Below are 17,089 nucleotides of genomic sequence, written 5' to 3'. Positions count from 1 at the left end.
CTGGAAGCCTAAAAAGGTGACCCTTGTCTGAGGAATCAAGAAACTTTTTGGTAAATTGATCCTCCAACCATGTTTCCAAAGAAACAACACTAGTTGATTTGTGTGAGATTCTGCAGTACGTAAAGGCTGAGCTAGTACCAAGATATCGTCCAGATAAGGAAACACCGCAATACCCTGTTCTCTGATTACAGATAGTAGGGCACCCAGAACCTTTGAAAAGATTCTTGGAGCTGTTGCTAGGCCAAATGGAAGAGCAACAAATTGGTAATGCTTGTTTAGAAAAGAGAATCTCAGAAACTGAAAGTGTTCTGGATGAATTGGAATATGAAGGTATGCATCCTGCAAGTCTATTGTAGACATATAATGTCCTTGCTGAACAAAAGGCAGAATAGTCCATATAGTCACCATCTTTAAAGTTGGTACTTTTATATAACGATTCAAAATGTTTAGATCCAGAACTGGTCTGAATAAATTTTCTTTCTTTGGTACAATGAATAGGTTTGAATAAAACCCCAAACCCTGTTCCTGAGGAGGAACTGGCATGATTACCCCTGAAGACTCCAGGTCTGAAACACACATCAGAAAAGCCTGAGCTTTTACTGGATTTACAGGGATGCCTGAGAGAAAAAATCTTCTCACAGGAAGTCTTATTTTGAATCCCATTCGATACCCTTGAGAGACAATGCTCTGAATCCAATGATTTTGGACAGATTTTATCAAAAAATCCTTGAAAAACCTTAATCTGCCCCCTACCAGCTGAGCTGGCATGAGGGCCGCACCTTCATGCAGATTTAGGGGCTGACTTTGGTTTCCTAAATGACTTGGATTTATTCCAATTTGAGGAAGGCTTCCAATTGGAAGCAGATTCCTTGGGGGAAGGATTGAGTTTTTGTTCCTTATTCTGACGAAAGTAACGAAAACGATTAGAAGCCTTAGATTTACCCTTAGGTTTTTTTATCCTGAGGCAAAAAAACTCCTTTTCCCCCAGTGATAGTTGAAATAATAGAATCCAACTGAGAACCAAATAAATTATTACCTTGGAAAGATAGAGATAGTGATCTAGATTTAGATGTCATATCAGCATTCCAAGATTTAAGTCACAAAGCTCTTCTAGCTAATACAGCTAAAGACATGGCTCTAACATCAATTTTGATAATATAAAAAATGGCATCACAAATAAAATGATTAGCATGTTGCAGTAAGCGAACAATGCTAGATATGTCAGAATCCAATTCATGTTGCGCTAAATTTTCCAACCAGAAAGTTGATGCAGCCGCAACATCACCCAAAGAAATAGCAGGTCTGAGAAGATGACCTGAATATAAATAGGCCTTCCTTAGATAAGATTCAAGCTTCCTATCTAAAGGATCCTTAAAGGAAGTGCTATCTTCCATAGGAATAGTGGTACGTTTAGCAAGAGTAGAAATAGCCCCATCAACTTTGGGGATTTTTTCCCAAAACTCTATAGATTTTGCTGGTAAAGGATACAATCTCTTAAACCTTGAAGAAGGAATAAAGGAAGTACCTGGCTTATTCCATTCCCTAGAAATCATATCAGAAATAGCCTCATGAATGGGAAAAACACCTGGGGAAACCACAGGAGGTTTAAAAACAGCATTTAAACATTTATTAGACTGAACGTCAATAGGACTGGTTACCTCAATATCCAAAGTAATTAACACTTCTTTTAATTAAGAACGCACATACTCTATTTTAAATAAATAAGTAGATTTGTCAGTGTCAATATCTGAGGAAGGATCTTCTGTTTCAGATAGATCCTCATCACAAGAGGATGAATTATTATGTTGTTGGTCATTTGAAATTTCATCAGCTAAATGAGAAGTTTTAAAAGACCTTTTACGTTTATTAGAAGGTGGAAATACATACAAAGCCTTTATAATAGAATCAGAAACAAATTCTTTAAAATTTACAGGTATATCATGCACATTAGAAGTTGAAGGAACTGCAACTGGTAATGTACTATTACTGATAGAAACACTATCTGCATGTAAAAGTTTATCATGACAACTATTACAAATGACATTCGGTGGAATAATTTCTACAACTTTACAACAAATGCACTTAGCTTTGGTGAACCGATGTCAGGCAGCAATGTTCCAGCAGAAACTTCAGAGACAGGATCAGATTGGGACATCTTGCTCAATGTAAGAGAAAAAACAACATATAAAGCAAAATTATCTATTTCCTTAAATGACAGTTTCAGGAATGGGAAAAAATTCAAAAACATAGGCCTCTTGATAGAGAAGAAAGCAGGAGGCAAACATCAATGGGGTATTGAAATAATGAAAAAAAATTGACCGGAAATGACACACTTGCATCACTAATGACGCCGCCGTGTGAAAGGTCTCGGCGTCACGTATGACGCCGGAAATGACAAAGTTGCGTCATAAACGTACTTTTTCGTGCCAAAAATGACGCAATAAAGTCTAGCATTTGATGCACCCGCGGGCCTAACACCCGCAATTGCAAAAAAGTAGTCAAATTGAAAAAAGACTAAACCTAAGGTAAGAAATAATTTTCTTAAAGTGTATACATTCCCAAATATGAAACTGACAGTCTGCAGAAGGAAATACATGAACCTGACTCATGGCAAATATAAGTACAATACATATATTTAGAACTTTATATAATTGCATAAAGTGCCAAACCATAGCTGAGAGTGTCTTAAGTAATGAAAACATACTTACCAAAAGACACCCATCCACATATAGCAGATAGCCAAACCAGTACTAAAACAGTTATTAGTAGAGGTAATGGTAAAATGAGAGTATATCGTCGATCTGAAAAGGGAGGTAGGAGATGAATCTCTACGACCGATAACAGAGAAACTATGAAATAGACCCCCATTAGGGAAATCATCGTATTCAAATAAGTGATACTCCCCTCACGTTCCTCTGACATTCGCTGTACTCTGAGAGGAATCGGGCTTCAACAATGCTGAGAAGTGCATATCAATGTAGAAATCTTAGCCCAAACTTACTTCACCACCTCCATAGGAGGGAAAGTTTGTAAAACTGAATTGTGGGTTTGGCGAGGGGTGTATTTATAGGCATTTTGAGGTTTGGGAAACTTTGCCCCTCCTGGTAGGATTATATATCCCATATGTCACTAGCTCATGGACTCTTGCCAATTACATGACATATATATATATATATATATATATATATATATATATCCTGAATTTGTGTGAACATTTAAAACATTGAATTCATTTATTTTCTTTGTCTATGTTATCTGTACCTTTAACAGTATGTTCTAATCCAGTATAACAGGTTTACATCAGGTTATTCAATATTACTGGCATTTAAGACAGAGGTTGCCTAATGTGTCAAATTCGATATTTTGCCATATTGTTATCACTTGTTATGTTTTTCTTGTAGGCGCTGCTGACTAAGTGTTCGGTTGCTATGGTTGCGGATATTACGTAACGCAAACTTAGGGAGAGGATCCACTTCCAGGAACGCCGTCAGCCGCGCCGCTTTGGGATACTAAGGGTTTATATACTGGGCGAGTACGCTATTTGTTCATGTATGTTTGTTTGAAAACGGGGGTAACCCCGAAACGTCACGAGTTAAAAGTAATATTGACAGATAAGACCCAGTGAGTGTCTTCTTTATTTTATGCTATATTATACATTGGAGTGCACCCTGGGCACTACAGGCAGATCAAGCCTTGAGAATTTTCACCGGGAGTGCTTTACCTTCTTCTGTTTTTATATGCACTCTTGTTTAGCACCTGGAATTACTGCACAGATATACCTTGGAATCACTTGGGCATTATTTGTTTTTATCTTTTGATTGTTAATCCATAGACTATATATTCTATTATGGCTGACATTAATGAGGAGGATATTAATGAGGAGGATATAATTCAAGACATGGAAATTAAGGGAGCTGAAGAATTCTTCTTTACTGAGGAAGATGCTTCCAGAATTAGGTTCGCTGCTATTCCCCAAAAAGCACTGGTGCAACAAACATCCCAACTATATGCTAAAGTGGTCAAATTAAAGAAAAAAGAACAGGATCTAATCCTACATGGCTCCTATTTGTCAGAATACCACCAGAAAAAAATCATATCGCAGGGATTTAGGATAAAAAAATACCCCCACTATAGGGAGGAATAATCCCGGGTTTTGTACTAAATGGTGTAACATTTTAAATAAATGTTCACTAGACTTAATACTGCTAGTGATAGAAGAAGTCACAAGATTATTAGAGATCAATAGAACAGAAGTTAAAAAGTATGAAGAAACACATTTGGACAAATTGGAAGCTGATAAAGATTAAAATTGGATCAACAAACTGAAAGAGGAAGTAGACAGATGTGAGAATGAACTCATTACTTTTAAAAATAGAAAACTTGAGGATGTCACTAATGACTATAAAAATAAAACGGTGTACCGGTGGCAATTAACCCCTGAGGAACGTACACAACACCGTATGAATAGACCATGGAGACAGAGGTATACTAGGAGAAGACCAATGGGTACTGTTGATACCTCAGGTAATCGTTCAGACTCTGACAACATCAATATAACTACAACTCCACAGGATACCAGCAGACCAGGAATGACTACTTGTTCAAAAATGAGGAAGGGAGCAGATGTATACCAGGATGGGGGGCACCGGCAGACCCCCAAGAGCATTCCAGAGGGGGAACAGGATACGAACCTGATCATTAATTTAAGTGAACATGTCCTAACCAGTGACAAAATAAATGTTCTTAATAAAGGACTTTCCTTTATACCCTCCACAAACACAGATGAATTTGACCTCTATGTAGATATACAAAAATTCACCAGAAAACTATGATTAAAGGAATTCTTCAAAGATCAAAAATTGTCAAAGAGACAACATTTAAGAAGATAGGATCCTTTGATCTTAAGAGCAATAACGCATCAATAAAAACATTCTTTTGATTGATGGTACAAAAAACTAAGGATACCAACATTAAGACTGGAAACTATAGAAATAACGTCTCCAAAAAAGAAAGGGAAGCTATAAAGACTTTACAGAGTGATAATACTATAGTTCTATGTGAAGCAGACAAGGGAAGAGCAATTATTCTACTTAACTATAGAAACTATTGGGATGAAGTAATGCGACAGCTAGATGATCAAACCACATATAAACGATTAAGGGGTGACCCCACCATGCAATTTAAGAATCAATTGGATGATCTAACCAATGACCTGTTGGAAAGCAATAATATTGATAAAGATCTAAAGGCCTATATGGTACCTGACTTTCCAAGAATACATGTTCTCTATATGCTACCTAAGGTACACAAGAGTTTAGAAGCACCACCAGGCAGACCTATTGTTTCTGCAATAGGTTCTTTGCTTCAACCGATAGCCACAAATCTAGACAGGATACTAAAGCCTTTAGTACGTAGTACTGCATCGTTCCTCCTGGATTCCACAAGCATGATACAACTTTTGCTGAAACAGCCAGAAGTAGATGAGGAACTAATATTGGCTACATTGGATGTCACATCACTGTATACCATTATCCCTCACAAAGAGGGTATAAGGGCTGTAAAGAACCATCTGACAAGATATCCTTATACAAGACCCGCTATCGATGTTATTAATGTATTGATAGAATTTCTCAGAGAATGCTTGGAACTCAATTACTTCCGCTTCTAGAGAGATTATTATCTGCAGATCGCTGGGACAGCTATGGGGTTCAACGTGGCCCCAGCCTACACAAATCTTTTTATGGCAGAACTAGAGACTACAGGCACTAACTTGTTTCAGGATGAGAGGGTATTATTGTTCCGTAGATACATCGACGACCTGTTCCTACTGTGGAAGGGAACAGAAGATGGACTTCGACAGTGGATGGAGGAATTGAACAAAATACATCCAACAGTGAAATTCAAACTATCGTATGACAAGAATACTGTGGACTTTCTGGATCTTAGGATCTATAAAGAGAAGAAAAGAATCTGTACAAAACTATATACAAAGACCACAGATAAAAATTCATTGCTGCACGCTACAAACTGCCACCCCCCCAACTTAAAAAGAGCATTACCAGTTTCCCAGTACAAAAGAACGATCAGAAACAATACGGACTCCTACTTGAAGAACAAACAACTATTAGAAATGGAAGATACATTTGCCATAAGGGGCTACCAGAAGGGATTGCTGAAAGAGTGTAAAGAACAGATTCTACACCTCACACAAGAGGAGGTGCTGAAACCAAGAGAACACACAAAGGATGACAATAGAATGACCTTTACTACCACCTTTACTTTGGGAAAGAGTGATCTCATTAAGACTATGAGGGTCAATTGGACCTTACTAAGCACAGAAAAGGAGTTACCCTTTAAGAGTACGGGTTCACCTAGAGTGGGATACCGTAGAGCTCATTCTCTGAGAGATCAACTAATTAAAACTGACCCCAGAAATTGTTATATTAAGGATACGTGGCTACAGAGCAAACCAGGGTGATATAGGTGCCTGGGCTGTACCACATGTGGTGGACTAACAACAGGTAACAGGTTTAACCATCCATATGGCACAAAAAAAATTCCAATAAAATATAGGGTTACGTGCACAACCAATTTCATTATATATCTACTCCACTGCATTTGTGGTCTATTTTATGTGGGTAAGACTGTTGATGATCTTAGGACAAGGATGGCGAATCACTGGTCAGAAAAGCGATAGACAAGGGTGATTCTGACCAGCCGGTGGTGAGGCAATTTGCCCAAGCAAAACATAGTACCAAAGATCTCAAACATATATTTATAGATCACGTACCTCCTCTAACCCAAGGAGGGGATAGAGCAAAGCTTTTACTGCAGCGAGAAGCTCAATGGATATATACTTTGGGTACCATGACACCACAGGGATTAAACGTGCATCTAGACTGGCATTGTTTTTTGTAATATCCATTTAGTTAGTCTGTTTTTCATGTAATACATCTAATGTTTTTTATAATAACAATTTAGTTGTTCAGCCCTATAACATTATCTGTATTATGCCTTTTGTCATATTCCACAATATATAATATCATATACAGTATGGATATCCTATTTAGGTAGCAACAAATTAGTTTTTACAGCCCCTGTCTATACCATATATAGAGATACGTATGTCATAGATGGCCTTTTCTCCATTAATAATAATGATGCTCTTCCAGAATTATGGACTGATCATTACGTACAGATTGCGGACTGAATTCCCTGTAGGATAATGTATATATATAACAACATATTTGTCTAGTATATATCTGCCTAATGTGTCAAATGAGATATTTTGCCATATTGTTATCACTTGTTACGTTATTCTTGTAGGCGCTGCTGACTAAGTGTCCAGTTGCTATGGTTATGGATATTATGTAACGCAACCTTAAGGGGAGGATCCACTTCCGGGAACGCTGTCGGCAGTGCCGCTTTGGGATACTAAGGGTTTATATACTGGGTGAGTACATTATTTGTTCATGTATGTTTGTTTGAAAACAGGGGTAACCCCGAAACGTCACAAATTAAAAGTAATATTGACGGATAAGACCCAGTGAGTGCCTTCTTCCTTTGATGCTATATTTTACATTGGAAAGCACCCTGGGAACTACAGGCGGATCAAGCCTTGAAAATTTTTACCTCGAGTGCTTTACCTTCTTCTGTGTTTATATATATATATATATATATATATATTTATAAATTTATTTATTATATATATATACTGAATTTGTATGAAAATTTAAAAAAACATTGGATTCATTTATTTTCTTTGTCTATGTTATCTGTACCTTTAACAGTATGTTCTAATCCAGTATAACAGGTTTACATCAGATTATTCAATATTACTGGCATTTAAGACAGAGGTTTTTTTTTTATTACTATTTCTGAAGAAGTTTCTTCAGTTTTAGCTGTATGATATGCATGTGAAGTGCCCTCTGCTGGTCAGTCATTAATTGCAGGTGATGGTGCATGGAAAATGTAAAATAGAATGAAGAGGGATAAAGAGATAGGTGCAGGGCTGGATTTACAGCCCAGGTGCCTCTGGGCAACAAAATATGTAAAGCAACAAAATCTGTAACCCCCCCCCCCCGCTATGCCAGTGACTTTAACTAAGATGACTGCTGGCAGTGAAATAACAGCACCGTGTGTGTGCAGCAGCCATCTTTGTTAAGGCCACCGCAAACATAGCACATGCATGGGAGAAGCTGGATGCCGTGCTTACGTAATATTTGCGGTATCCTTAACAAAGATGGTCACCACGCATGTGCAGTGCTGTTATTTCCCTGGTGGCGACCATCTTAGTTAAGTTAAAGGAGGGACAGAGGAGGGCAGAGAGAGAAAGGTGGAGAATATAGATAGAATGGTGGATGATATAGATAGATTGATATATAAAGTCAGCGCATTCACTCATGGAATGACTATCTCTACCTGCATCTCTTTGTGTTAAATTGCTATCAGGTCTTGGTCACATATATAATGATGATCTCGGAGAGAATAAGCAATCCACACACTGGTCTCTGATAATCCATGGAGAGGATAAGCAATCCATTCACACTGGTCTCTGATGATCCATGGAGAGGATAAGTAAACCACACACACTGTTCTTTAATGATCCATGGAGAGGATAAGTAATCCACACACTGGTCTCTGATGATCCATGGAGAGGATAAGCAATCCACACACACTGTTCTTTAATGATCCATGGAGAGGATAAGTAATACACCCACTGGTCTCTGATGATCCACGGAAAGGATAAGTAATCCACACAATGGTCTCTGATGATCCATGGAGAGGATAAGTAATCCACACACTGGTCTCTGATGATCCATGGAGAGGATAAGCAATCCACACACACAGGTCTCTGATGATCCATGGTGAGGATAAGCAATCCGCACACACACAGGTCTCTGATGATCCATGGAGAGGATAAGCAATCCGCACACACACAGGTCTCTGATGATCCATGGAGAGGATAAGCAATCCGCACACACACACAGGTCTCTGATGATCCATGGAGAGGATAAGCAATCCGCACACACACACAGGTCTCTGATGATCCATGGAGAGGATAAGCAATCCACACACACACAGGTCTCTGATGATCCATGGAGAGGATAAGCAATCCGCACACACACAGGTCTCTGATGATCCATGGAGAGGATAAGCAATCCGCACACACACAGGTCTCTGATGATCCATGGAGAGGATAAGCAATCCACACACACACAGGTCTCTGATGATCCATGGAGAGGATAAGCAATCCACACACACATGTCTCTGATGATCCATGGAGAGGATAAGCAATCCACACACACACAGGTCTCTGATGATCCATGGAGAGGATAAGCAATCCGCACACACACAGGTCTCTGGTGATCCATGGAGAGGATAAGCAATCCACACATGCTGGTCTCTTCTAACTTTCTTCCTTGATTCTTAGGTATAACGATCAAGGATATACAGAAAGACTGAAAATAACATGGGGCTCCACATATTGTACTCTGTGTGATAAAGGTAAATGCCACAATTGATAACCCCACAAGTAAATACTCACATTTGCCTCAACATCAAACAAATGCTGATTTGCCGGAGTGAGTGAGCTGGGGACTCAGATGCTGAGCCAGTTCCAAGACACTATTTGTTTGATGTTGAGGCAAATAGGAGTATTTACTCATGGAGTAATTAATTGTGGGATTTATTTTTATCACATGGAGTACGCTATTTGGTTCCCCTTTCCATTTTTTTCCAGCCTTACAAGAAATATTGTCTCACTTTGCATCCTGTACAATTTAATTAATTACTGGTTTTACCAAGTGCTAGATCTCAATCCTGTGGTAATTATTTGCTACAGGACCAGTTAATAAAGTCAGTCATATTGTAAAAACATTGTACAGCTGATCAAGATGTCACTGCAAAGATTTTAACCCCTCACTTTTATTACTTTCAATGATTACCACAAAAAAGATTCTGATGCAGCATCAAAATCCAGTGGTAATATGTTGCTACGTCTTTGCAAATCTATTTTTCTTTACACAGGCCTTGACTTAGTTTAATGTCTTTACAACATGACACACAATATTCAGCTTAATGTGAACAGATCAAGCAAGCATATATTATCCATTGTATTGTGTTATATTATATAGGTAACTTTAGGATGACCCTCTGATTCTTATTAACTGACCTCAACAATAATAAACCCTAACCATTACCCTGTGTAATAAACTCTAACCACAATTCCATCCTCACCCCAAATAACACTCTATCTTTTGGACTTTCAACCAATTTTAGCATTAACCACAATTTCCCACACTAAAATTATTCCTAACTATACCGGATCTCCCATTATAATTAAAGGGACAGTATGAAACGGATTCACTAAAGTTCAGTCATCTCTCTTTGCTTAGTGATTTAGCCAGATAGACTCACTAAATTACAGAAACATGAGTGAGCATTAGTAAGTCAGATGCCTAGAGTATGTGTGAAACCAAAAGAGGCTGGAGAGAGGGCTTAATGGATTTTGTCAACTGTTGTCTATTAAATCATCAAAGTGTCCCTTCAGTTACCTTTCTAGAGGGGTTAGTAAATCAACAGAAAGAAAAGAAGCATAATGTGGCACAGGGTAGTCATGCACAATATGTACTGTGTAAAGAGCGTGGTGTTAAAACATTTAATAAAGAAAATTAAAAATGATGGGCCATGCCACCCAATAAAAATGAATTAAAAATATCACAGTAGAACAGTCACTGTCTCCTCTGACAAGAAGTACAAGATTCACTTGTATTAAACAAATATTGTTACAATAAGACGATGCAGAAAACCCTGTGTTATCTAGGTGAATACCGGAACTGCAGTGTCTGGATTCTACTCTAAGGAAATATATCAATAAGCTTTAAGTGGAGAGCCCTCAGGATCTACCCAGCGTTTCCCAAGGAGAGATTGCCCCAGAAGACAAGTTATCAGGTAAGTCTACAAAATCACCAATTAAGGCCAACAAATTTATCTGAATTAAAGAGAGGAGGCAGTGCAAACGCCTGACGTGCGTTTCACAACTGCTTTATTGAAGGCCTTTGATAAAGCAGTTGCGAAACGCACATCAGGCATATTTAATACAAGTGAATCTTGTATTAAATCTTGTTAGAGGAGACAGTGACTGCTCTACTGTGATATTTTGAATTCATTTTTATTGGGTGGCATGGTCCATCATTTTTATTTTTTTTTATTAAATGTTAAGTTTAAACACCACACTCCTCACACAGTACATATTGTGTATAACTACCCTCTATAAGTGTGCCACATTATGCTTCTTTTCTTTCCTTTGATTTACTAAGTCATATTCCCTGGCATCAGGCACTGCCCACCTTAACATACATAGGTTTATTTAAGGGGGATATTTTGAGGACAGTTATAATTACCCCCTTTCCCTAGTGGCATCTAGGTTTTTCTCCTTTCTAGAGGGGTGCCTGAGGTGCTACTATTGTTTTTCTAACACTTGCCTTATAAGCAGGAGTCAAATGGTGTAAACACAGCTTTCACTATCATTTTGTTATCAAAATTCCAATTGATTTTGCAAGTTAGATACAAATATAAAAGAGGGCCTGGCTTTTAAAGTCTGTAGTGTTCACTTCCAATACTCAGTATTAATTAATTAAAGTATATTGCAAAGTTGTTTTACTTCCCATAATGAAACATTTTATTTTAAAAAGAACTTTGAAGACCTTTAAATAGTCTCTTGAGCATTGCTTCGGAACTTTAGCGTCTCTGGGGGAATGAAAAAACTACCAGTATCCCCTGCACCCTTGAAATGTATTGTTCTTGTCAACTTTTTTACACCCTCAAATTCTTGTGCTTTAGAGCAGCATGGCTTTCCTCAAGGAAACTATTATGTCTTTTTAATGACTCTCCCTAAAATGCATGTAGACAATAGGCTTAAAGGGACAGGAAACCCCAAAATTTTCTTTCATGATTTGGATAGAACATTGAATTTTGAACAACTTTATAATTATAATTTACTTCTATTATCAATTTTGCTTCATTCTCTTGTTATCCTTTGCTAAAAGAACAGCATTGCACTGCTGTCAGCTAGCTGAACACATCTAGTTAGCCAATCACAAGAGACAAATGTGCGCAGGCACCAATTAGCAGTTAGCTCCCACTAGTGTAGGATATGTGCGTATTCTTTTTCAACAAGGGATACCAAGAGAACGAAGCACATTTGAAAATTGAAGTGATTTTAACATTTTATTAAAATTATATGCTCTATCTGAATCATGCAAGTTTAAGTTTGACCTTCCTATCCCTTTAAGTGTCTGTACACTTAAAGGGACACTGAACCCAATTTTTTTCTTTTGTGATTCAGATAGAGCATGACATTTTAAGCAACTTTCTAATTTACTCCTATTATCACATTTTCTTCATTCACTTGGAATCTTTATTTGAAATGCAAGAATGTAAGTTTAGATGCCGGCCCATTTTTGGTGAACAACCTAGGTTGTCCTTGCTGATTGGTGGATAAATTCATCCACCAATCAAAAACTGCTGTCCAGAGTTCTGAACCAAGAAAAAAGCTTAGATGCCATCTTTTTTTATATAAAGATAGCAAGAGAACGAAGAAACATTGATAATAGGAGTAAATTAGAAAGTTGCTTAAAATTGCATGCTCTATCTGAATCACAAAATTATTTTTTTGGGTTCAGTGTCCCTTTAAAAAATAGGAATTCAATATGTAACTGAAATGTTGTTTGCCAGCCTAACTTTACATACATCTAAAATAAATATAACAATCATTTCCTAGGAAGCAAGAATTTAGTTTACCTCATGTTTGTAAACTTTCCAACCATAACCCCCGAGTTATATTCAAAATGTCCCTTTGTTCTAATTTTAAATGTTCACACACGGAAATTCTTAAATATCTAATAGAAAAAACCCTGGGAAGTGAATAATAATGTCCTACTTTCACCTCCTCCATCTGGTGGTGAGCCTCATTTTCTGCCAGTTTATAGCTCATTTAGAAGTTATATGCAAGCTATTTTCAAACTCATTGTGAAATTCAAAGAAGTTTAGTGAAGACTGTTTGCTATTTATTGGCGCAACATTGCAGCTACCACAATAATAATAGTCATTAACACAAAGTGACTAACCTCTTGTAAGTAGCAGGGAAAACAGCAACTAATGCATCTCAAGGGTCTAATAACAGTGATTACATCCCGGCCTTTATTGTTAGAAATCCGCATTGTAAAGGGCCTCACTGGTCCACATAAGTTTTTGTTAAGGTAGATATTTTCCTCCTTTGCGAAAAAAATTCTTTGTCCCAAGTTGTCCTTTATTTCATACTTGTTACTCTTTTCAGTGCCAAGAAAAACTAGACATGCAAAGGGGAAAAAAACACAATTAGGAGGAACATAGAATATTAAAAAACAAGAACAAAACATAATATTGTAAAATGTAGTCGAGTAGCAGTCACTTAAAGGGATATGAAACCCAAAATGTTTCTTTCATGATTTATATAGAACATGCAAATTTGAAACAACTTTCAAATTTAGTTCTATTATCAATTTTGTTCATTCTTTTGATATCTTTTATTGAAAATCAGGGACGTAAGCTCAAGAGCGTGCATATGTGTATAGAGCTCTATATGGCAGCAGTTTGCAAGAATATTATCCATTTGCAAGAGCACTAGATAGCCAACACTATTTCCTGCCATGTAGGGCTCCAGAGACCTACCTAGGTATATCTTCAAATTGGATAAAATAAGTCAATTGGAAACTTTTTAAAATTTTATGCTCTGTCAGTATCACAAAAATAAAGGTTTGAATTTCATATCCCGTTAAACAAAATGTATTAATTGCATCCTGATGCTTAGTAATAAATTACCATAAATCAATACCTCCTTAGAGAGGTTAGCAGAAACAGCATAGGATTATGGGTAGTATCGCATGCCTAAATTATACGTTTACACTTTTATCAAGCATCAAAGATAAACACTGCATTAGGAAACAGCTCACCGCAACTTACTTGAAGAAAGTGAAATTAGAAACTGAAAAGAATATGCAATTTAAAGGGACACTAAACCCAATTTTTTTTTCATGATTCAGATAGAGAATGCAATTTTAAGCACCTTTCTAATTTACTCCTATTATCAATTTTTCTTTATTCCCTTGCTATCTTTATTTAAAAAGCAGAAATGTAAAGCTTAGGAGCCGGCCCATTTTAGGTTCAGCACCCTGGATAGCGCTTGCTTATTGGTGACTATATTCAGCCAACCAATAAACAAGCATAACCCAGGTTCTGAACCAAAACTAGGCCGGCTCCTAAGCTTTACATTCCTGCTTTTTAAAGATAGCAAGAAAACAAAGAAACATTTATAATAGGAGAAATAAATATTTTGGATTTAGTATCCCTTTAAGAGCTGGCCTATTTTTTATTCAGAGCCCTGGATAGCGTCTGCTGATTGGTGGTTACATTAAGTTAAATGAGGATCATATTTAAAACATATATTCAAAGACACCCTTTCTTTATTTAATTTATTTAGGACTACTGATAATGGAGAATATACAAAACATACCTAGATAGGCTCAGAAGTGTGCACATATCTAGAGTGCTATATAGCAGCAGTTTTGCAAGAATTCTGTTAACAATGTTTTTCATTGTGTAAACACTGCTAGCATCTAGTGCTCAAATGCATTCTTGCAAAAACTGCTGACATATATAGTTCCAGACACATGCACGCTACCTATCTAGGAATTCTCTTCATCAAAGAATACTATGAGAACAAAGTAAACTTGCCAATATAAGTAAATTAAAAACCTTTTTAAAACTGCATGACTGCATTCCTGATCTAAACATGTCCAGTGAGCCAATCAGAGATATCTGTGCACTGCTGCCAATTACTGGCTATGTTCAGCTCAGAAAATCCCCAAACGAGGTAACATTTCACAATTTGTTTCATCCCCTTGGTTTTTTAATTTGCCTGCTAGTTCTGCCACTCTAATTTCTAACAAAATAGTATTTTTTTTTTATTTGTTCACTTTTTGTGGGAACCCTTCAAAGGGAAAAGGGGATAAGTGGGAGGGGAATTATCTTAATGGAGAAGTCTTTTGGCAATTAACTGGTTTGTAACTTTCACGCCTATACATATTCCTACATCAAGAATATAGAACTAAGTAATAATATAATATAAATATTCAAAACCAGTGACCGCACCACCTTCTAGCTACAATGTAATTTGCTCATGCACGGGATAGAGTCTGGTCCCTAACTCAATAATAATACAAGATAAATAAATCCCAGCATGCGATTCTTAGAAATTCAAGAAAAAATTCTATATTTTAATTATGTCTATTTCTACACAACATATATAACTCATGATGTAGGAAAGTATCAATGTTCATCCACTCTGATTCACACATACCCCAACCACCATACAAATCTGCTCCATACAAATAAAAAATACTTAAAGAAATATGAACTGATGCACAATAATTAACTAAGGCAAATGTTGTAGCACATTATAAATTCATATATAATCTCATATATAATCAAAACACCCCCAAGGTGTCCCCAGGGGGTGATGACCAGCACCACCTGCATCAAAAAAGAAAAAGAAAAAACCAAAAGAAAAAATAAGTCTCTCAGCCTTTGCAAAGATAGAGGTGTACTCTTATTTACAAAACATGCAGTTAAGAATAATACAATCTTCTTAAAGTCAATGAATGCCGATAATCTAGCTCCGCTCTGCTTTTACAAACACTGCAATCTTGAATGATAGAAATGTCACTTGCGTGTTTCACAGGGAACCATATGTACATATCACACCTGTTTACTTCTGCAATCGTAAGCTTGCGATTATGTTGCACTTCCTCATTTGTATCATTGATATAAGTACTACATGTATTTGTAATCCTCAATTAGCGTGTCTCACAGGGAACCATGTATACATATACCATCTGTTATTTCTTGAATTGTGAACTTGTGAAGGTATTATACATCCCCATTAGTGCCATTAACATAAATGCTATATGTATTTGCAACCCTCAATTTTGGCTGTCGTGTGTTTGACCACAATATCTTATTGTCATTGGCTGTGCTTCACTCACAGTGTACTAAACTACCAGCATTATGTGATCAAATCCCATGGTCTGTACCTTGACCCGATAAAGAGTACATACTCCTAATGCATGGTATAGCGCGTGTTTCTCAAGAGAAAGGGCGGAGTCCCGAAACGCGCGTCGGAATCATTAAATATGCATACATATCTAGCGTGTTTGTGAGTAGGTAGTGGTATCTTTCTAATTTGAGATTGGTGTTTATTTCTTGGATCCACATTTGCAGAGTTGGGGTTTTTTCTTTTTTCCATGCTCGGGGGATAAGTTGGTGTGCACTGTTTATTACAATTTGTAGTAATTTAGCATGTAGTTTAGACTTTAGTTTAGGATATCTGTGAAACAAGAAAATTACTGGGTCTATATCTAGAGGAGTTCCTATGATTGGGCCTCAATCATAGGATATGATTGAGGCCCAGAATGGTTGAATCTTCGGACAAGCCCACCAAATGTGAAACAAGGAGCCTTCATTGGAGCAAAGTCTCCAGCAAAGGTTGGAGGAATTTGGATAAATATATTTAAGTCTTTGTGGGGTAAGGTACCATTTAGTTAGTAGTTTAATATTTGTCTCTAGTAATTTAGCTGAGTGTGCTGACTTTTTTTATAGAGGAGAATATTTAGTTCCACTCTGCTGCTGGGATCAAAAAAGGTAAGTCACAATCCCGCGACCTAGTATAAGTCGGCAAGTCGGTCTCATTATGTGTGTTCAGTAGTTTATAGGTCAGGAAAATAGCGTGGTGGACCGGGGATAAAGAACTACATAATTTTTCAAACTGGGTGCGTTGTCTTGTTAGGCTATCTTTATGCTTGGTTTGAAGAAAGTGGTTTAGTTGCAAGTATCTAAACCAGTGTGTAAAGAACCCTTCTCCTAGATGTTGAATCAATTGTTTATCTAGCAGCTTGCCCTCTTCCACTAGGGTGTATGTGAGCAAGAGGAGGTGTATGTCTTTAGAACCTGTCGGGGTATAGGAGAGGCCTGGTTGAAAATTGGTGTTTCC

The 17,089-nt window shown here is 37.2% G+C and overlaps 1 protein-coding gene across 1 annotated transcript in view; it reads right to left on the bottom strand.

Moving 5' to 3' along the window:
• LOC128655353 (phospholipid scramblase family member 5-like) overlaps positions 1-17,089 on the bottom strand; it is a 123,141-nt gene that overhangs the window by 65,580 nt on the left and 40,472 nt on the right. The window contains exon 4 of the mRNA XM_053709002.1: positions 13,131-13,351. Coding sequence (XP_053564977.1) covers positions 13,131-13,351 — 221 coding nt within the window. The remainder of the gene's footprint in view (positions 1-13,130; positions 13,352-17,089) is intronic.

This window comes from Bombina bombina, chromosome 4, assembly GCF_027579735.1.
Source record: "Bombina bombina isolate aBomBom1 chromosome 4, aBomBom1.pri, whole genome shotgun sequence".
Taxonomy (NCBI): domain Eukaryota; kingdom Metazoa; phylum Chordata; class Amphibia; order Anura; family Bombinatoridae; genus Bombina; species Bombina bombina.
Note: the sequence above shows the minus strand (reverse complement) of the source record. Positions and strands in the feature narration are given on the sequence as shown.